The sequence below is a fragment of the Apus apus genome, chromosome 3, assembly GCF_020740795.1.
Source record: "Apus apus isolate bApuApu2 chromosome 3, bApuApu2.pri.cur, whole genome shotgun sequence".
NCBI classification, from domain to species: domain Eukaryota; kingdom Metazoa; phylum Chordata; class Aves; order Apodiformes; family Apodidae; genus Apus; species Apus apus.
Window position 1 is genome coordinate 109,668,701 of NC_067284.1, and position 21,848 is coordinate 109,690,548.

The 21,848-nt window shown below is 49.9% G+C and overlaps 1 protein-coding gene across 2 annotated transcripts in view; it reads right to left on the reverse strand.

Moving 5' to 3' along the window:
• The window catches only part of TNFRSF21 (TNF receptor superfamily member 21), a 36,511-nt gene extending 14,943 nt beyond the window's left edge, over positions 1-21,568 (reverse strand). Inside the window, exons 1-3 of one of the 2 annotated variants that reach the window (XM_051614577.1) lie at positions 21,378-21,568; positions 14,066-14,720; positions 11,426-11,941 (exon numbers count right to left, since the gene is read on the reverse strand). In XM_051614577.1, the coding sequence (XP_051470537.1) occupies positions 11,426-11,941; positions 14,066-14,720; positions 21,378-21,434 (1,228 nt within the window). In that variant the 5' untranslated portion in view covers positions 21,435-21,568. Of the gene's footprint in view, positions 1-11,425; positions 11,942-14,065; positions 14,721-20,295; positions 20,530-21,377 lie in introns of those variants that run through there. The other variant, XM_051614578.1, reaches the window with a different exon arrangement.
• Between the last annotated feature and the right edge of the window lie 280 nt (positions 21,569-21,848).

The following is a 21,848-nucleotide window of genomic DNA, read 5'->3' on the forward strand; positions in this document are numbered from 1 at the left end:
GTAAAATAAGATGCTAATGCTTATAATAAGCTTACAGTCCTACTATTTCTATATTTCCAGGAGCCCTGCAAGTCCCTCTGCAGAGCACCAGTAATGCCAGAGCGTCCCATTGGGAAGGTGCCCACCATTGTGCATGGAGTGAAAAACGCCAACTCCACCTTAGGTCCTGGGTCCTCTTCACCCACCAAACCACTTAGATATTCTCCCACCATGCTCATCTGCAAGCTGAGGCTGGAGATGATGCTCATAGCCCTCCAGACCCCAACAATCCCTAATGAAATGGTTACGCTCAGGAGGACAGTGCTTTAACCCACCTGTTTCATGCTTCCCACACAAGGCTGGTCACAGCCATGTCAGTGAGACACTAAAGCTGCTCTCAGCTTGAAAATACCAGACAGAACAGCCCAAGTCCTCCTCCTGTTTTAACATAGGCCACAGGAACAGCCTGGGAGAGCTGCCACCACCCTGTAGCTAATGCAGAAGGTACCACCACCCTCTCTATCATCACCAACAGGGACCATCACCATTTGCTTGCCTCAGACACTGGAATTAAAGAGGAGCCTGTGCTGTGAAACCCCCAGGGTTGCATTCAGCAGAGCCGTGACTATCCCAGAGGAGGCAACAACAGCATCTGAAGGATCTAGAAAATCTATGCCTGTCTTGGGTACCCAGGCAGGTGGCACTTCAATCACCACCATCTAAACATTGCAATTTTCTAAGTGTTGTGATAGGCTACTCCTCATAAATACCTAGTATTTTGAAGTGGTGATAACCTCAGAGCAACCAAGAATTCCTCTTCAAGCCAGGACAAGGCCAACATGTTGTGCACAGGCAAACGAGAAGCCCGAGGGTGGACGTACACACACAGAAAGATGGGTACAGTCAGGCATGTCGACAGCCAGAACAGAGAGACTTGGTTGAGCTTTAACGACTGTCTTAAGCTTGTTCTGGACAAGCCTCACTTCTCTCCCGTAGCCCTGCTATTTCCAGGTTGGACATGAATCCAGTTCTCAAGTGTTCACTTGGCCTCAAGCAGGGCAAGAAGCCAGTATGGTGCAGGGCTATGACCAGCACCATACCAGCAAGAAACCACTTCTCTTCTCTGCTATTACTTTTTCAGATCTTCAAGCAGACTCAAGAGGAGTGGAAGAGCTACCCTGCCAAAAGGCTACACCCAAGCACCTGGCAGCAGATACAGTAAAGTCTAACCACAGCCTAGCCACAGAGCAGCTTCAGTTCCTTCCTCTCTCCACCCTCTCTCAAACAAAAAGCAATCATTATTTTCATTTTTAGGGCTCAAGCCAAACCCTTTTTAGTAATTTTCAGAGGACACCTTGCTGAGAAGCTGCCACCTTTAAGAGGAAATCTCATGGTTAAGTCTACAGAGCCCTCCCAAGCCACATGTCCTCTGTCCCACTAATAATGAAGGGACATAGCACAGAGAAAAGGATTAACACAACATTAATTGAAATCTTATAGAGCTGGCAAGCAAAGCTCGGGAGATCCTCCAGCATCTGTGGCACATCATCTAGTGAGAAGCTCATCTCTCCAGGGTTCCAGAGTCAGCTCCATGCATTTTCAGAAAGGCTGGATTTCAGGAGACTCCATGCACCAGTCCTTGATCAGCAGAGACAGGTCCCACCAATTCACTCATGAGACCTGCAGGAACAGACCTCCACCATCCTAGTACCAATGTGAACTAAAGCACCTGGAGCTTTAGTTCAGCACCACCTCTTACCCACTGACACAGGAATGCCAGCAACGGGGAACACTCATTTGTACACCACATGCAGTTATAAATCCTGACCATAACAGGCTGGCTACATTTTGACCCTTGCACAGACCTTGGGGAAGGAGCATCACAAGTGGAAAGCCCAGCCCAAGAGCACACACACGTCAGACAGGAGAACTGCTATGATGCAGCCCCATCCTCCCTCCCCTGCACTCAGCAAAAAGCTCCAAATCACTGCAAGCCCAGCTCTGTTCCTGAGCTCAGCCCACCTACCTCCTCCAAATATCCTCCTGACTCATGTGAAACAGCCACAGCTGCCTATTTTTACCCCTGAGCACACACCAAGAGCCTGCATGTACAAGCGAGTCAGGATGAGGCATATCCAAACCAGTTGATAAAGATACTTCAGCTCAGCCAAACCAGGCAAATCCAAAATCCTCTACGCAAACGCTTTTCCAAAATGTGAAAATTTCACCAACCTCTGCTGAAAAGGGAGGGTTGTTGGAAACTCCATTTCTTCCCCCCTCAAATATATTTCGGGTACTAAACTAGGAGGTCTGGAAGACGTGTGAGGGAGGCCCTGCACCTGGGTCAGGACAACCACCAGGAACAATACAGGCTGGGGGACAAAGGGATTGAGAGCAGCCCTGCCGAGAAGGACTTGGGGGTACTGGTGGATGAAAAGCTGGACGTGAGCCAACAATGTGTGCTCTGCAGCCCAGAAAGCCAACTGTGTCCTGAGCTGCATCAGAAGAAGCATGGCCAGCAGGTCAAGGGAGGGAATTGTTCCTCTCTACAGCGCTCTGCTGAGACTCCTCCTGCAGTGCTGTGTCCAGTTCTGCAGTCCTCAGCACAAGAAAGGCATGGAGCTGTTGAAGTGGGTCCAGAAGAGGCAATGAAGATGATCAGAGGGCTGGAGCACCTCTGCTACAGGGAAAGGCTGAGGGAATTGGGGTTGTTCAGCCTGGAGAAGAGAAGACTTTGAGGAGACCTTATTGAGGCCTTTCACTATACAAAGGGGGCTTATCAGAAAGATGAGACATTTTCCCAGGGTTGTGTAGTGACAGGACAAGTGGCAATGGTTTTGAACTGAAAGAGGGAAGATTTAGATTGGATACAAGGAATAATTTTTTAACAGTGAGGGTGGTGACACACTGGCCCACATTGCCCAGAGAAGCTGTGGACGCCCCATCACTGGAAGTGTTCAAGACCAGGCTGGATGGGGCTTGGAGCAACCTGGTCTAGTGGAAGGTGTCCCTGCCTATGGTAGGGGGGTTAGACTGGATGATCTTGAAGGCAGCTTCCAACCCCAACCATTCCATGATTCTAACAAGAGCCTTTGTTCAGACAAGAGGAGATGAGACACTCAAAGACTTGTTAGCCATTTGCTAGTTTTCCCATGGAGGATAGTGATGGTATCAGACCCTCCCAGGAGCCAGTGATTCACATCGTCAGCAACTGCTGTTTGGGCAACAAACCACTAAATGGTGGTGTTTGTTGTTTTTAAAGAAAAAAAAAATTAAAAACCTTGCAGGGCAGGAAACTGACTCCAGACAAACACTTCCCACACACTCTATGGAAAATAACCAAACCAGGCAGTCGAGGAAGGTCTGTGATTGGTGCCACATGGATGTTATTACAAACATGTTTTGGACCCAGGAAACTGAGGGTCAGCACAAGACAAGACCTCCCCTCCCACCACAGTACGTGGAAGTCACCTCTAAAACGGCACAGAATCACAGAATTTTTTGAGTTGGAAGGGACCTTAAAGATCATAAGAGTTCCAACTCCCCTGTATGGGCAGGGACACCTTCCACTAGAACAGGCTGCTCAGAGTCCCATCCAACCTGCCCTTGAAATACCTCCAGGGATGGAGCCCCCACAACATCTCTGGGCACCTTTGGTCCAACTTTGTTGGGACCCACATGAGCTCCTGCCAATGACCACAGGATGCCCTCCCTGCATAGCTCCATGTGCTGGCCTTGAGGACCTGCAAAACAGACTTGCTCTTCCTTTGCTTTACCAGGGAACAGCCAGCATAAGCATTTTATGTAATTATTAAATTTAAAATGGCTTTTGCAGAGTTAATCTTCATTATAACCTTCTTGGACAGCTGGTAACCCTGAGCAAGCAGAGCCATATAAATATCCAGACACCCACAGATGCCAACCCAAGGATTTAAATTACCTCCTGCATTATTTTTTTCCCCAGACGAAGCCTTGGTGAGAGAGAAAAAAAAAAATCTGCCTTGTTATTTGAGCAGTTATGTGTGAGAGCCTTACTGACGTGAGAAATCACAGTCCTCCTGGTGCAAAAACTGGTGCCCAGTTTTTGACCAAAAAACCCTGAGCTTAGTGTGTTTTTCTACAAGGACAACTCTCCTAATCCTCCTCTACCTGCAGGGCTGCCCTGCCTCTGACATTCAGCCCTACACCTTAACGGGCAGGCACAAATCCCCACCCCTTATTAAATTAATCCAGGGACCACCCAGGAAATTTAACCATGGAACAGTTTGGGGTTTTTTGGTTTTGTTTGGGTTTTTTTTGGAAGCAAACGTACCAGCTTCCCAGGACAGGTCCGCAAAGACCTCAGCACGCTGCAGACAGATGGCTTGTGTAACAACACACGTTACAAGTGATGGAGCACCAGTGTTCAGGCCTGCTAATGCAATAAGGCTCAGGAGCAAGATATGATAAACTTGCACATTATTAAGTTTCCTTCTCTCTAAGCAGAACAGCCATGTCCCTTGTTTGCCTTTTCCAAGGCTTGTTTCCACCACAAAGCCTTGGTCAGCTCATTCGTACACCCTTTAGAAACCACACAGCTTCCCAAAAGGTGAAGGATAAGTTTGGGGCAAACCTGAAGAAAGTTTTAAGTACAGTAGTCTGAGGAAGATTGTAGAATCATAGAATAGTTTGGGTTGGAAAGGACCTTAAAGATCCAACCCCCCTGCACAGGCAGGGACACCTCCCGCTAGATCATACTGCTCCAAGCCTCATCCAGCCTGGTCTTGAACACTTCCAGGGATGGGGCATCCACCACTTCCCTGGGGAACCTGGGCCAGCGACTCACCACCCTCACAGAAATAATTTCTTCCTAATATCTAACCTCCCCTCCTTCAGTTTGAAACCGTTCCCCCTTGACCAATCACTACATGACATTGTAAAAAGTCCCTCTCCAGCTTTCCTGCAGGTGCTCTACGGTCTGTGATGTTGTTCCGAACATGAGATGTCACTCCAAAGCTCCCATGGCAGAGGTCAGTGTGCAGACAACGGGCTCCTTCATCCCACCCCAAAGTGGAGCACCACATGCATGCTGGAGCAAATATGTAGCCTGAAACTCCCACACAGACAAAGAAGCTCCAGTGAGGGAACATACGTGTCAAGGCTCAGCAGTACAACAGCATCCATATTTCTTAGGGGCTCAGCACATACCTGCCCCTTCCAATTTAACGAGCTTCCTTTCTGCCTAGGTCTCACTTTTTAGAGGTGGACAGGCTGACACTAGAGGACCAATAGTTAACTGCAGGTAGTGGAGCTGCAGAGGCCTGAATCACAGAATGGTAGGGGTTGGAAAGGACCTCTGGAGATAACATTAAGTCCAACCTCCCAGCCAAAGCAGAGTCACCTAGGGTAGATTACAAAGAAATGAGTCCAGACGGGTCTTGAAAGTCTTGAGGGAAGGAGACTCCACAAACTCTCTGGGCAGCCTGTTCCTATGCTCTGTCACCCTCATAGTGAAGAAGTTTTTCTTCATGCTGAGGTGGAACTTCCTGTGTTCCCGTTTGTTTCCATTGCCCCCCATCCTATCACAGGGCACTGCTGAAAAGAAACTGGTCCCCTCTTCTTGACACCCACTCTTCACATATTTGTAACTATTAATAAGATCCCTCCTCAGTCTTCTCTAGACTAAAAAGCCCTAGGTCTCAGCCTTTCCTCATAAGACAGATGTTCCAGTCCCTTAACCATCCTTGTAGCCCTCCACTGGACTCCTTCAAGTATATCCCTGTCCCTCTTGAACTGGAGAGCCCAAAACTGGTCACAATACTTCAGATGTGGTCTCACAAGGGCAGAGTAGAGGGGCAGGATAACCTCCCCTGACCTGCTGGACACATTCTTCTTAATGCACTCCAGCGAGACAGACTTCTTTGAAAAACAAAGAACACCTTCTGCCTCTCCGTTTTGGCAGGTAGACAAACATTAATCCCTCATCTCATGTTCTTCCTGCCAGAGTCATATCAGGGTTTGTGCACAAGCCCGGGGCTGCTCCTCTCCAGGTGTAACCACAATTACCAAATCACGTCAGCAGCAACAGGCACAACAGTCCTCACAAGGTGCTGCTGGCCACCTTTGTCTTACCTGTGGTCAGGACACAAAACCTTGAGGCCACCACAGCTTGATTCCGGTGAAGCGTTCAGCACCATGGTTCCTCCCCATGCTCTGCAAATGTGCAGAAGAGATACCCCATGGAGCATCTCCTGCATCCTCACCCTGCCTCCCAGCCTGATGCTCCTGGGAGCAAGCTGTAATCCATTCAGGACCGGATCAAAGGAAAAACTAACCCTACAAAACAAATCCATTATGTGGTTTTCATGTCGTTTACCCATACAAGCCCTGAGGAGACAACCTAAAATAGCATCTAGAGTCACCCTGTAGACCTGCAAGTGCCATCCGTACAGCTGGGTTTCCTTATTTAGGGTAGCAGTTGAGAAGGGAGTGACACCAGGCTTGTGGAAGAATCTCCACTGCTGGGCTGTTTCCATGTAGCTGCTTCCCTTCATGAGGTAATGGATCTATAGAAAAGATTCCAGCTGTGTGGGCCTGTTTAGTCAAGTGCTGTCTCTTAAAAAAAAAATAATAATAAAAAAAGAGTCAAAGTAATTTTACTCTGATAAGCATCTTCCAACACTAACCATAAATAGGTATCTGATTCCATGTGAGGACAAGCCTGCAATGAGCCGAGACGTCCCGACACACATGGCCAAGACACCCGTTGGTTATATTAACACCAGGAGCTGCAGTACAGACTCAGGTTCTCCATGGCACAGGGCTTTCCAGCAAGGCTCTAGTCCCTCTTCAGCACTCTCTCCAACTTTCCTGGGAGCAGACCAAGTTCAAGCCATGCCCTACTCCTACAGCAACCAGGCTGCAAAGCCAAGGACTACTCGGCACCCCAACAGCTGAGCAACCAAGACCCCCAAATCCCAGCACTTCTTTCCAGCATCACCCCATAACTTCCCACTGTGCTTTCAATCCTGAGTCATTTCCAGTACTTGATCTTCTACCTGCAGTCAAGCCTCAGCTTCATCTCAGCTGCAAACAGATTTGCAGAATATTTGATTTCTCTCATTATTTAACCAGAGGCTTTCTGGCTTTGCTCTCACCACCCACTCCAGTAATGTGCAATTACAAGACTTGAATAAAAATAAAAGGGAAGTGGCACCTCATGGCAGACCAGTGCTGCCACGATCTGTTCTTCCATCTCTCATGTCCAATAAAAATAATGATCAAATTCTCTTCTTGCTTCTTGGGACATCATGTCGGGCAGCTGCTTCTTATGCACAGAGACTTTACCCCAAAACATAACATTTTAGAGAGATTCTTGCCTTTTATCTTCTGCTACTCAATGGGTGAAAGTCAAAGGCAACACTATCAGCAATTTCTGCAAGATGATTTCAGGCCCATCTTCATGTTGGACATAGACTGATGCCAAATTTGGCATTTCCAGTATGTTCAAGAGACAGGCTTCTATTCTCCCATTTTTATTATAAGTTCAGTTCCTTGCCCTTGGAAACAGATGAAGAAATAAAATGGGTATTTGCTAAATAAGGGGACTGTTCAGAAGAAAGTGTTTCTAGGGTGTAGGCTGTTCTTGATCTTCTCAAAGCAAGCAGTCACACGAGGTCAAACCCACAAGGCACTATCAGCCCAGTACCTGCGTCGTTCAGGCACCACAATAATTTCTTTGGAAATGTTTGGCAAACTGCTTTTCCCCTTTGTATTTCCCATCTGCTTGGCTATAAAGTAAAAGCCAGCTGAAGCAGCAAGAGGCCCAGCTTCTCCAACCACAGATGCACCATGAATGATGCTACACCTTCAAGCTCCTGCACAGACCAGCCGTGGGGGATTTGGGAGAGCTCCTGTCGTAAGGACAGACACAGGGACAGACAAGCAGGTAGGCCAGCTGCTAACTCAGGCCATTAGTCATTGCAAGCACTTCCCAGACCTCTAAACCATTTAATCCAGTGAGAATCCTTGGCATTTGCCATCTTGGCTGGAACACATCCACGTTAAGGACACGGGTCTTGCTTTAACACCAGGCTCCCAAGCTACTGCTATTTTTAGGTTTGGGCTGTTATTTAAGGCACGTGTTATGAGCAGAGAGAGCACAGGGCATAGACACCAGCTCATGGGCAGATGAGGACAAGCAAAATGTCCCGTGACAACATCCACTGCTCAGGATCACACACATATCTCAACTATGTAAGTCATCCAGTATATCGAGCACCATGAGGAACTGGGCAAGGGTTTGAGCCACTACTTCCACCCTAAACACTCTTCTCTTTTGGGAAGAAGCCAAATCACAGCACTCTAGTGCTGGTGCCACCCTGACCATGCTCCACCCAGAACTGACAGGCTAAAAGAAATTTGTAATAAAAATCTTTTGGAAAATCCCCCAAACTGGCAAAGCCCTGGATGCCAGTTGCACTCCCGTCGGCATCACGGAGGTGCGCAGGGTGCTGAGGTGTTGGCAGCCACCCAAGCATAGCTCCTCCAACCAGAGGCTGCAGCACCTACGTCAGACACTGTCTCTTCCCTTTCAAAGGTTAAGGCTGTTTACTGAAAGGATTAGGAGGGAGGAGATGGTAAAGTAGCAGGAGCCAGGGGAGACTGTGCGTAACAGCTACGTACACAGGCTTCACCCCGGCAATAAACATGCCCCAACTCCTTGTTGGCATGGCCAGCCAACATACAGGTGGGGAGGTCATCTGGATGTCAGCGCATTGCCAACACGAAATCCTGGGCTGTACACTCAGCCTCAAAAGATGATTTAAACCTAACAGCTTACCCTCCACAGGGAACCACAAACCAGGCTGACACCTGAATACCTGGGGCGCAGCTGCGGCCCTCGCATCTATGGAGTCTTTGCTCTGGCTACCTAGCAAGGAGGGATATGTGCCAGCAGCTTGGGAGGGGAAAGATTTTCCCTGCGCAACAGCCTGAAGTTTGTTCTTGGCTATATTCACCCTTGTCTGAAATGTTGCTTCAGGACGAAGCACAATTTGGGTATGAACATTGCTGGAGCAGCAGAAAGCGAAGCCATGAGGCTGCAGCTCTGCAGTACATCTCAACTGTACGGCCAGTTAGTCAATCGAAGGTCAGTTCCTCTCTAGCACTACATCTTCTCTCATTTCAAGTAAACAGCCTTACAGGCCAGATGTTTCAGTAGGAAAACCAAAGAGGGATTTCTACATCACCATGGAGAACAATTTCCACATCCAACATGCCAGAGCACCACCATCAAGTAAGAACTAAGGAGCAAGGCACTTCCAGCTAATGTAACGTGATTTAGGCAACGCCAGAGCTGCACTGAAAACAAGACAGAGCACTAACCGGTTTGCACTCGCCTGTCTGCCTTCACTGCACACAGTTCAACTGAGGACAGTGGCAGAGGAAGTCATGAAGCCACCCAGGCCAACATGGAACCAGCATGACTATTGCAAGAACGACTGGGAGGGAAGTGCAAAACGGCCCAGCGAGGAACCCTGAGTAACAGGGCAACTCACTTTCAGACCTGAGCAACTTGATCAGATATGGGCCAGTGTGTCAACTAAGTGTGGCTTTTGCTGTTAGGTCCAGCTTATTTCCCCAAGACAAGGGGAAACTTAGCAAGCATCTTGTTAATTTGATGCTCTAGATGAATTCAGATGCTAAAAGATAACAGGAAAGACTCATCTTGGGAAGCACTGGAGGACCCATGAATGATGCTGTCCCCCAGAGGATAACAAGATCTGGGAGCTGGGATTATAACTCAATGGGCTAACACAGTCTCGTTGCTCACCACACATCACTGTAGCCTGAATCACACTTGGTGACCACATGCAGAGCACTGCTGAGAAAGACAGCTCTAACATGGCCTCCAGGAGAAGGGCCAGCTGCATGGGGTCTGAAATGCCACATTAGGAACCAGAGCTGCATCCATTCAAAGCATTTCACTCTGGTCCTAGCACTCAAACACTTCCCACCCTGTACAAACTTGGCCCCCTGCTTTGAGATGCTTCAAAACCCAGGCAATGGTCAGAAATTAAACCAACCAGTAATTAAGGTCTTGGGAAAAAAAAAGTTACTACAAGTTAGTAAAATCCAGCCACTTCTGGCCAATGAACCGTGGCCAAAGTAACGTAGTAATTCTGGTAGTGCCCAGAAATAAGGTTCTGCAACCCCACTGCAGATCACTCACTATAGCCTCAAGGACCATGCTACAGGTATGACAAATTTTAGGGACAATGGAACACGGGGGTTACCAGAAAAAGCTATTGCAACCAGAAAAAACGCTCAAGAAACCACACTCCAAGAAGTCAGAAGAGTTAAAAGGAAACTGATTAAGTAGCACAAACAAAAGAGGAGGCACAAAATTAATTCCAACGAGACCTTACTGGTTCCATAAATGCATTAATGAAGGCAAACAAAGTGTAGGTCTATTCATCAGCAGGAAGGAAGAAAGAGTATATGACAGAAGGCGCCCTACTCAAAGCCTTCTTTGCTTTGTACTTAAGCACTCAAGAATGACTTTCATCAAGGACTGATCTCCTAAACCTTCCTATCTTTTTTCAATTCATTCTTTGTTTGCACTCCTCCCCTTGTTAAATATGCTTTTCTAAAGGTTAACTGCAAACAAATGTTTAAAGTTGAGCAACCTCAACCCAAAGTAAGGACATCAGTGCTGTCTGCACAAGACAAGGAGGGTCAAAATTGCCTCTGTAGCTTTGCAGAGGAAGAACCATGCAGCCTACTAGGGAGATCACGGCTGCTTGGTGCTCACATTCACGCCACCATTAATTTATCACTAACTTTTACAAATTTAAATTTAAAGCCCACAACTGGTCATCTTTAGTGACTCATCAAAAAGCTGACAGCAAGTCATCCAACAAAAGAACAGAAAACACTACAAAGCAAAGCCTCCAGGAAGACCTGATGGCACTCACGGAGCTGTACTCCTCCATGACAGCCTTTAAGGACAACCTTCCTGGCTCCAGCATGGGCAAAGGGCTGGGGACACAAGCCAGCAGTCTGGATTTAGGGCTAAGAACCTGAAATTGAGGCGCTGCCAAGAGGCGGGGGATGACTCAGCCTTCCAGAAACAGACAGGGTGAGGGGAAAAAGGGCCGCATGAAAAGACAACTGGACCCATGCCTGAGTCACTGAGAAAATAAGGAGAGGAGTTGGGGCAAGCAGGTGACATTCCCTTCATTAACCCTTCCTTCTAGAGAATACACCATGGGAACAGGAAGGAGGAGACAGCAAGGACGAAGAAACATCTAAGAAACCAGTATATGGGCTTTGTTCTTGCTACAAGACCCAGGAAGTCAGAAAAGCAACTGGTCGTTGGACTTGAGGGTGGCCCCCCCCAAAGAACCACATGGCATGGTGGAGAGGACACTACGCCCCGCAGCCACCAGTCACCACTGCTCACCATGCCCGTTGCAGTAATAGATCCACTTCTCCCTGTTCTGCGTGGGGGTGGTGGACTTTTTCATGATAGCTTTTTCCACAATGGCACTGGGATCTTGTCTGGGTCCCTTCTTGAGAGTCCTTGAGCTCTTCCTGACACTGCAGACGACGATAACCACCAGGACCAGCAGGAGGAAGAGAACGATCATCCATGGCAAGTGTTCATTGATGTCAAAGTGCTGGTGGACGTTCTGTGAACCTCGCCGGGGGGGCCTGTATGGGACACTGGACTTCTCACGCCCCGCCATATCCAGTGATGGCTGCTTCTCCAGCGCTTGACTGGTCTGCTTGTGCCGGTAGCTCTGTGCCTGGCTGGCAGGGATGGAGCCTGCAGGAGCCCTGTTAGCACCGTCCGTCTCGTTGGTGGCTTCCGTCTCATCAGCCAACGTTTTGTTGAAGAAGCCCGCTGGCTCTGCCGTGCCACTGGATGCGTGTGGCACAGGAGAGGGGACAAAATCGGGGGCTGAAGAATTCAAACCTGCGAAAGGAGAGGAGAGTTCAGTGTCGTGGCACTGGAGACGTGATACGGCATCATGTCATAGTCTAAGATCTGCCTGAGCATTTGCTTAGCCAGCAGACAGAAACCCAATGCCAGGTAGGGAGGAAGGGAAGAGGTGAAGTTGAGGTTTGGCTACAGGAACAGATGGGTATAGTTACAGAGATAGGTTCAGGATAAAACTGATCCTTGTTGGTTAAGTCTGGTGGCAACTTGTTTAAAAAACAAGTTATTAAAGGCATGTTGTCAACTTGTGTTTCTCCTACATTCAGTACTTCTCAGAAAACCTACAACTTTGAGGTTTCCTAGGTTTACGAAAATGGGCTTAATTCCAAATGTGGAAAACGTGGTATCTGGGCTAGAAACACATGAAAATTTGGAGGCTTAGTTTAGCTACCTCTACCTGGTTTTGTTAAGGAAGTACAAATGCTTTTATCAACACTGCAAGCGGCTGTGGACGCACCAACTACAAAACAGGTTTCTGAAGCAAACCCAACCTTCCTCTAAGAGCTACTTTCCATCTTCATCAGGTTTTCTTAGCAACCAATAGCTCTCAGGTCGCTGCCAGCTGCTTGATCAAAGCCTTGTGAGAAGAGGAAGGGCTTTTGTGGCAAAAAACTAGAGCTTACTTTGGAAGCAGCTTTTGAAGATCATGTCTCATCCCATTTGAGCCAGAGAGCAGGTGGAACCACCTGTAACCTGCATCCAGTTACCAGTGGTGTCCCCCAGGGATCAGTACTGGGCCCAGTCCCATTAAATATTTTTACTGATGACGTGGATCAGGGGATCATGGTCTACCCTTAGTAAATCCACAGGTGACACCAAGCTGGGGGAGTGTGTCAATCTGCTGGATGCTGCAGATGGACCTGGACAGGCTGGATCAATGGGCTGAGGCCAACGGTATGACATTTGTTGAGGAAACTCAGGGGGGACCTTATCACTGTCTACAACTACCTGTAGGGAGGTTGTAGTCAGGTGGGGGTCGGGCTCTTCTCCCAGGCAACTAGCAACTACAGAAAAAACATCAGAAAAAACTTCTTTCCTGTGAGAGTGACAGAGCACTGGGACAGACTGCCCAGAGAGGTTGTGGAGTCTTCTCCTCTGGAGACATTCAAAACCCACCTGGACACATTCCTGTGTGATGTGCTCTGGATGATCCTGCTCTGACAGGGAGTTGGACTAGATAGATAATCTTTCAAGGTCCCTTCCAACCCCTAAGATTCTGTGATCCTGGGACAAGAGAGCACGGCCTGAAGCTGCTCCAGAGGAGGTTTAGGCTGGATATTACGAAGCACCTCCTCATGGAAAGGGTGATCAGACATCGGAATGGACTGCCCAGAGAAGTGGTGGAGTCACCATCCCTGGCGGTCTTTAAGGAAAGGCTGGATGTGGCACTTAGTGCCATGGTCTAGCCAATTTGGTGGTACTAGGTCACAGGTTGGACTTGATGATCTCAGAGGTCTTTTCCAACATCCATAATTCTGTGATTCTGTAACCTGATTTTGCCTCTGACTTGGCTACCGAGAACACTCTGAGCTGGATACAAACAGCGAATACTCTTTAACTTCTACCTAATTGTCTACAGTTGATTTCAAAGTTCAGGAAATAACCTCCCACCTTCTTCCAATGGCACACCAACATCATACCAAACTTTGAGACCTAACAAAGCAGCAGTGGGGGTCTACCACTCTCAACACTATTTTACCAACTCAGGTGTTCAGGCCAACAAAAGTTGCCATTTTACTTAAAATGCATCACCTGAGACACTGTGAGGCTAAACACCACCTCAAACTGGGTTCTACTGCACCACTGCAACTAGCCACAGCAAAAGCATCTCCCTCAAGGCAGTGATGATATCAGCTTCCAATTAAATGAGATAGTGGGGAAAATTCAACCTGGTCCTCCCCACCAGTGATAACAGAAACATTATTAAACACAGTTTAGAGCAAGCTGATGCACCCTGGAGCTGCCTTCTAGCCACGAAGCAAAAGCACAATCTGCACTTTAGACCAGGCTTCCATTTAACAGCTTAAAGCCTGCCTTGACTGAGGCAGGAACACAACCTTATGACCCAAAACATGTCTGCTTCACTGACATGGACATTACCTTTGGGAAGATGAGCGGTTGGTGGAACTTCATAGGGCTCTTCACCTGCTTCGGTGCTTGATGAAGTCAAAGACGTGTTCGGAAGAGACGCTGGAGAACCACAGACGTTGTCACTCTCCTTCGTCCCTGGCTTGATGACCACCATGTTTTTCCCAAAGCAGTCAGTGTACGTTTTGCACTTCATCACACTAGAAGGCACATCAGAAAAGGTACCACGAGGGCACGGCTTGCACTTAACATCTTCTGTCTCGGTTCCTTTCTTGCGGACGCCCCAGCCGACCGGGCACACCGTGTAAGGGATGCAGGTATCGTTCGTCTGAAACGTACCAGACAGGCAAGTGCACTCGCGGTCAGTCAAGGCAGTACAATGAGTTTTCTCAATCATTGGCAGTTCACAGGGTTTTCTACAAGGGTGGCACCGCTCTATGCCGTTCTCATGCTTAGTAAAGGTCCCATCTGGACACGGGCTGCACTCTCTTAAGGTACTCTTCGTACAGTGTTTAGACACGTAGGTTCCTGCAGGACATTTGTCGCAGATCAGCTCTTTGTTGGTGGCACGGTCGAAGTGGCGGTACTTGCCAGGGGAGAGGCTGATGGCATTCTGCTCAGAGGTCTCCTTTGTCTGGCTCCTTGCGGTGCCAAGGAGCAGGAGCAGCTGGAAGACAGACAGGAGGTATTAGTCAACAACAGCATGGGACCAGAGCCCTGTCTGCCCGCAATCCCTTGCAGGATCAAGAAGTGCATCCCAGAGCTGCAGGACCACAGAGATGTTCCTACATGGAGGGAAAGGAGCTCAGCAAGGTTGGGGTAGAAGTAAACCAGTGCAGACTGCAGCACACTCTCCGGATACATCACCAGCTACGATTATAATTCCTTAAATTTGACACCAGGTTTCTCAGTGAGACTAAGCATCATTTACACTGCAGCCCTGCCAGGGCAGCAAATACTGCTAATTGTGTTTCAGCAGTACGTGCTACCTGGCCACCTGAGGAGAATTCAGAGCAGCTTTGCATTTCAAGGCTGAGAAGCTCCAACACGAGCCAGGTGCTTGTCAAGAAGACAAAAAACACACACAGGTGGCGGCTCTGACCTATAAAACTTTCCTCCTCTGTATTTATTAATCAGCACTTGTTCAAATAGTTACCTTTCTAAATAATGCCAACCAGGATGCAAGCCAGGCCAACAGGCATTAGTGGAATATTTCTCAGCCTTTCTGCCCTTCCATGATTTTTTATGACCCTGTATAAGCACAGGGTTTAGTGAGAATACAAGGGATATTCTACTTCAAGCCTCCAACCACATCTGAACCCACTTTAAACCAGATGTGTTAGCAATAGGAGAGAAAACACGATGGTATTTTGAAGCTCTTTGAGAAGTTCTGCTGTAACTCAGTTCCTCATTGCATCAGATACAAGTAAAAGGTCTCCAATTTTTAGACATCTAACTGCACCCAGCTGGGATTTCATACTCAATGACTACAAAGCTGTTTATCTCTATCTATGCCCAATCCCAGGGCTTTATTCCCTTAATTCCTTTCCATTAAGGTTTCTCCACCCCCAAGAGAAGCCACGTCTACCAAGCAGAACCTACACTTCCTCCAGAAGACCTCTGGTTCCTGGGTTTAATATCAGTTATGCCAGCAGACACAATACCAACACCTAAAGGCATATCAGAAGAAAGGCTGACACTACCTCACACAGCACGCAAAGCAATAGCAAACACATCCTCAAACATCTACAGGCTGAGTTAGGAGAGAGGGAGGAATGAGCCAACGTTACCTTGAACTTCCAAAGGTGCTTTGCTACACTGAAGGTAGAAAGACCAGAGACCCTAATGCTTTTTGACAGCACATAAATCACTTGGCTATGTTACACAAGCCCTTGCTTTTGCTCTGCTACCTATTCTGGGCTATCAGCCAGCAAGAATATATTCAGAAGGGGAAAAAAAAGCCTCCCAACAACATGACTCTGCAGAAGGAACATCGCAGCAGAGCCGCAAGCCGTGCCGCATCATTTTTGGTGCAGTCTCTTGCTTCTTGGAAACACACAGCACATTTCTGTTTCACCTGCTAAATAATTTACAGCTCAAATTTTATACAAAACACTTAATTTATTATTTTTTTTTAATAATTTTGTGGGTTTTTTCTCCTGAAGCAGCAATTACAGAGCAGGCAGAAGCAGGCAAGCCCGCAGGAGTTGACAAGGATCCTGCAGTGGCCAGGCTAATTACAACACATCAAATTAAAATAAAAAGCAGGGCTGCCCTGGCAGGCAGCAAAGGCTTACAGGGTGCATTTTATTTTTCCCCTCCCCTAAGACATGATTTAACAAAGCGCTTAGCTGGCTCTAAAGAAACCTGCTGCCTGTAATCTTCATGATGTAACCCTGAATTAGCAAACCAGGCATAGCAGGATCCAGCCACCTGAGGTTGCGTGGAGGGTCACCTGAGTTACTCATCCTCCTCCCTGTGCCAGTGCTGAGTGGGACGGGGCATCAGGAGAGGCAGGACAGGCAGCGGCTCTCCTGCCTTGCTGGGGATGAACTGTGTGCTACCATCTCAGATCCAGATTTCTCCCTCTGCATCAAGCCAGCCCTCAGAAAACCCGTGGACAACCTCAGCACAAGCATGTGCCATGGGTCTCATCCTGCTCTCCCTTTTCTTCCCATCTCCAGCATGTTTTCATCACTCATAGAATCATCATCACAGAATAGTTAGGGTTGGAAGGGACCTCAAAGATCATCTAGTTCCACCCTACCTTCTTCCTAACATCTAACCTAAATTACCCCTCCTCCAGTTTAAAGCCCTTACCCCTTGTTCTGTTGCTCCATGCCCTTGTAAGAAGTTCCTCCCCAGCCTTTTTGTAAATCCCCTTCAGGTACTGGATGAAGTGAGACCTGCACTATTGCAACAGCATCAGGTTTTGGGTTTTTTTATTTGAGCTTGTTGTGTGTTGTTTTTTTTTTTTAAACCCTATCTCAAGCAGAGTAGAACTGGAGCTTTTGAACACCCCCAGATCTTCAGCTGCAGACGCGTTTCCAAGTTTAGGGACAGCAAGTCCCAGGGGGGAAGGCTGAACAACCCTGAGCATCCACTATTTACTGGGACTGGTGTTTCTGGTCCCTAAAACACCCAGCTGCTCAGGTTTTGTGGCTGGCACCACTCAGATGTCTGAGAAGGCCAGGAACAGGATGTCTTCAATAGTGCCCTGGTTTGAGAATACCAGGATGAAAATTTCCTATAGCCATACTGACCCAAGACCTCCTGGGGTGCCCCCAGCTGTGGCAGTGGGGGGACAGCTGTGCCTGTGGGTAGCAGAGGGTGGGACAGGTGACCAACATAGACCAACCACAGTGTTCCTGCCCACAGCACAGGGTATAAAATGGCTCCTCAGAGAGCCCAAGCACCCAAGCGCCCTCCTCTGGCTGGTGTTCTGGCTGGGTTGGGGTTTGTCCTCTCTGCTGCTGCTCCTGCACCCCGTTTTCTTGCTGAAAAATATCATGGACCGGGACAGGTCGCCTGTTCCTGCTCCCCCTTCCCTCCCAAGTAGGACTGGCTTGGCTGCTTCAAGGCTGTTTCAGACTGTCACTGGGAGCCTGGATTCAGGCACCCCCAACCTGCTGCTGAGGACTTCTCTGGCTGGGAATTACCAACTGAGGAGCATGGGTTCCGTATTTACATATTTGTGTAATTCACCATCATCATTATTATTGCTATTACTTTCAACCTATTCTGTTGGGGTTTTTTCGAACCTTAAAGTCTCCCTCATTCCTCTTTTTATCTTCCTCTGGGAAGGTAGTGAGGAGATAACAGGGAGCATCTATCACCTGGTTACTGGCTAAAAATGACAAACAGAAAGGGCTGACTGCTGGTTTAGTTTCATATCCTCACAACTGCCCAGCAGGATGCAAAATGAGACCTTTCTGGCTGATACACTCAGCTTCCGTGGTAAAAGCAAGAGAGTAATGAAGTGAGCTCTGCTGAGCCACTAGATTTCAGTTCATTACTCCAATACCAAAGAAAGTGTATAGGGTAACCAAAAACACAGAAACAGAGAATTGGTGCAAGACCACAACAGAGAGCAGATCTGGTTTCCAGCCACTTCAGTGCTGCTCTCCATGCCTGATGCAGAAGCAGCTCTCAACACTGAAGCCAAAAGGCTTGAGCAGGATGGGGCAGCCAGGATCCCAAATTGCTCAAGCACTGCCACCCCACATCACACGGACAAAGGCAATTCCCAGCTGTCTCCACCTATTCCAACACCTGGAAGTTTTACACCACAAGAAAAATAAATCCAGCTTGGGAATGCTCCGATTTTCATAGAATCACAGAATGGTTGCTAGAAGGGACCTTAAAAGACCATTCAGGTTCCAACTTCCCTGCTATAAGCAGGGACGCTTCTCACGAGACCACGCTGCACAAAGCCTCACTCAATTTTCACCTCCTCACACTGGGAAAATGGCTCAGACCAGAGGACTGCTCAGCTATAAACAAACCCTTTGAGCCAGCAGCACCCCACAGCTGACATGGGCATGACCATGACCCAGCTTCCATCTCAGCGGTTGCATCTATGCTGTGCCTCCACCACCCTCTTAAACAACCGCATGCTGAAAGAGAGACCTGATGGTCAATTTGCACAGTAAATGGCTTTTAGGGGGCCACAAGTTTCCCAGGCACGTGCACCAGGAATGCAGCCGGGAACAGAGCTGCTCATCTGGGACCCTAATCTGCTCAGTGTCCCAGAGATCCAATGCGCCGGCTGAAAGGTGGTGGAACCAACAGGCATTTGTGTCCTGAAATGGGTGACACCTCAAGACACTCAACATCTCAGGTGGTGTTAAGCAATGTCTCACCACCAGCCCCGGGGGGAGGCTGCAATAAATCTAAAATATATTTTTTTTAAATGTAAAAAGGCAAATGCCAACTAAATAAAGGGCACTTGAGCCCAGTAGAGAAGAGCAGGAGCACAGGCAGGAGCACAGGTCCCTGCTTACTTACAGCTGTAAGTAAGCAGGGACCGACAGAGCTAAATGGGTACTCTGGGAACTGTTGCTGAGCAAAACCAGTAAAATTCGGTAGAAATGGCATCAGGCTCCATGGGGATGCCTTGGCACAGGTCGGGGACAGGCTGCACAGCCCGCCACCCCTCCTGAAGGCCAGCTGCACCCTCCGCCAGCCGGCACCGGGAAGTCGCTTGCGACATTTAAGGAGAAAAGAAAAAAATAATAAACCAAACACAGAAAGGCAAATAAAACTGGTCTGCAAGACTTACAGCAACTTTGCAGCTGGAAGGAGCCCATCTCCTGCCCCACTCTCAGCAAAAAGGATCAAGTTACTCACTCCGAAAAAGTCGCCCGTGAGGAGAGTATTGAAGAGCAAAGCAAGTTTCCTGCTTCTCGCAACGTGACCAGCTGTTTCAGCTGGTTTGGGGTTTGTGAAACCGAGTGTCCGGGGCTTACCCTGCTCACCGGTCTCTCTGCTACGTTGCGAGAGTGAAACGCAGGCAGCCGAGCGTGCCAGAACAGCAGCACCAACCGGCACATCTGGTTTCCGTGAAGGAAAACCCAGCAGCTATTCCTGCAGCCAGCGCCGATCAGAGCTCACAAGCATCCCTGGCAGCCACAGTTTTGCTCCAAGCAGATGAAATCGCCCCAGGCTCCCAAAAGCCCAGAGTCTGAAACAAGGTGACATGGCACTGGGTTGAGGTGAGGGCACTGGGGGACGTGGTGGAAACTACCTGGCAGCAGCTGGTGGGTGCCCAACACCCCATGCCAGGCAAGGGAAACCACGACCATCACCAGCCTTACACAACTGCTGCCTGGTGGCTATCACTGAAAAACCAAGTGGCCAGGCAGATTTGGGTCTGCCACACCAGTAAGGAGACCCATCAACTACCGATTTGAATGCACTTCCATCACGCTGGAAAGGCATTAACTCCTTGTGGGGACAAAGAGAGTTGCCCAAAATTTTGAAGATTAAGCTGCCGGATGAAGAAAGCCTGGCTGGTGGACAAAGGAGCATCCTGCCAGCTCACGAGCAAACAGGAATTCTGTCTTACAGTTCGTCTGCTCATACAGTCAGCACTTGTAGAGGTCTGAGTACCCAAGCAACATACAAGTGTGTTTGCTCAGAGTCCCAGCTTCATTTTGCAAAACTGCCATTGTATTTCACGACACCTTTGTATCACTCCCGTTTCCCCTCTCTTCCCTCTATACCCACCATTCCCAACTGACCTCTAGGATCCCAGCTGGAGCTCCGTATCTCAAACTCCCCATCAGCATCTCATCTTCTAGACGTGCAGCAACACTCTGCTCTCCCAGCAGGAAACAGGCACTTGGGAGGACCCAGCCAGCACCACGCACAGCCCCTGGCTGCTCCACCACTGCATGAAGTTACCCTTTGCCTTCTAAAGCAAGGAGGCTGTTTCCCAGCTAACGCTCTCCCAGCTTTAGATTATTTTTTGTTTACTCGGACTCCCGTCAAGCCAGCACCAGCTTGCTAAGATCCACCTTGAGTTCAAGAGCAAGTGCACTCCTCGGTTACACAACCCAGCCGCAGCAGCTGCGGCGTGTGCCTGACACACCAAATTACCATCTCTCCCCAGAAAGACAGACTGTAGCCCTCAAGTATTGGCTGGCAAGGGCCCTACCTGGAAAGGTAAACCAGCTGGAAAACACTTCTGTGTCAAGGCAGGGCAGCTGCCCGCAATTAGCGGCAGCAGCTTTCCTTCCTGTCCAAAGGATGACAAGAGAAGCGGCTGGAGGGGCGGGATGGCTGGACGGACCCCAGCCCGGTGCCGAGCTTCGGGAGCAGGGCGGGGGGGGGGGGTAAAGCAAAGATTCCTTCACCCCTCAAGGCGCAACACAACCCTGGATGAAGCCTCCGGGGAAGGATGCCGCCCTTTGCCCGTATGCAGCAAAACGGGGATGGAGAGGATGGAGCAGGGAAATATCGCACCCAGCCGGTGCCCGCTGCCAGGGCCGGGGGTGCAGGGGCCGGGGCAGAAGGGAAGGCACAGGGGAGCCCTGCACATCCCCCCGAAGAGGGGGCAGCAGGACACCCCAAACCAGCCATACCCCCCCCCCCCCTCCAAGAACACACCCCTCCCGACCTGCCCCCCCAGCAGGCAGGCAGCACGCACCCCCCCCCCCCAGGCAGCCCCGCACTGCAGCAGCACATCCCGCCTCTCCCATCCCCCCCCTCCCCGACCCCGCGCTGCGCGGATCTTGCGCGGGCGGCGCCGCTACAGCCGGCCGGGCGCGGAGGGCCGGCCCCGACACCCCCCCCAAACACACACACACACACACACACTCACCGTGAGGAAGCCGGCGAAGGCGGCGGCGTTCCGGCACGCCGCGGCGGCCCCCCCCATGCTGGCGGCCGGCGCGCAGCGCTGCGCTGCGGGCGAGGGGCTGCCCGTCCAGCCGCGCTAGCTCAGGCGGCGGGGCGAGGGGCCGGCGGCGGCCGGCGGGGGCAGGAGCCCATGGTGGCGGGGCCGGGGCCGGGGCCGGGCGGGGCGGGGGGGGGCCCTGCCGCCCGCCGCGCTCCCACCTGGCTGCGGGGCCGCCGGCTGCGCGCTGCCGCGGCGGGGCGGCGCGCACGTGGGGCGGCGCGGGGCGGGGCGGGGCGGCCTTTGTGGCGTCACCCGCCCGGGGCCGCGCGAGGGCGCCCCCCGCCGCGCAGCGCCGCGCAGCGCAGCCCCCGCACCGCCCCGCACCGCCCCGCACCGCCCCGAGCCCCCCGCACCGCCCCGCACCGCCCCGCACCGCCCCGCCGGCTCCTCCTC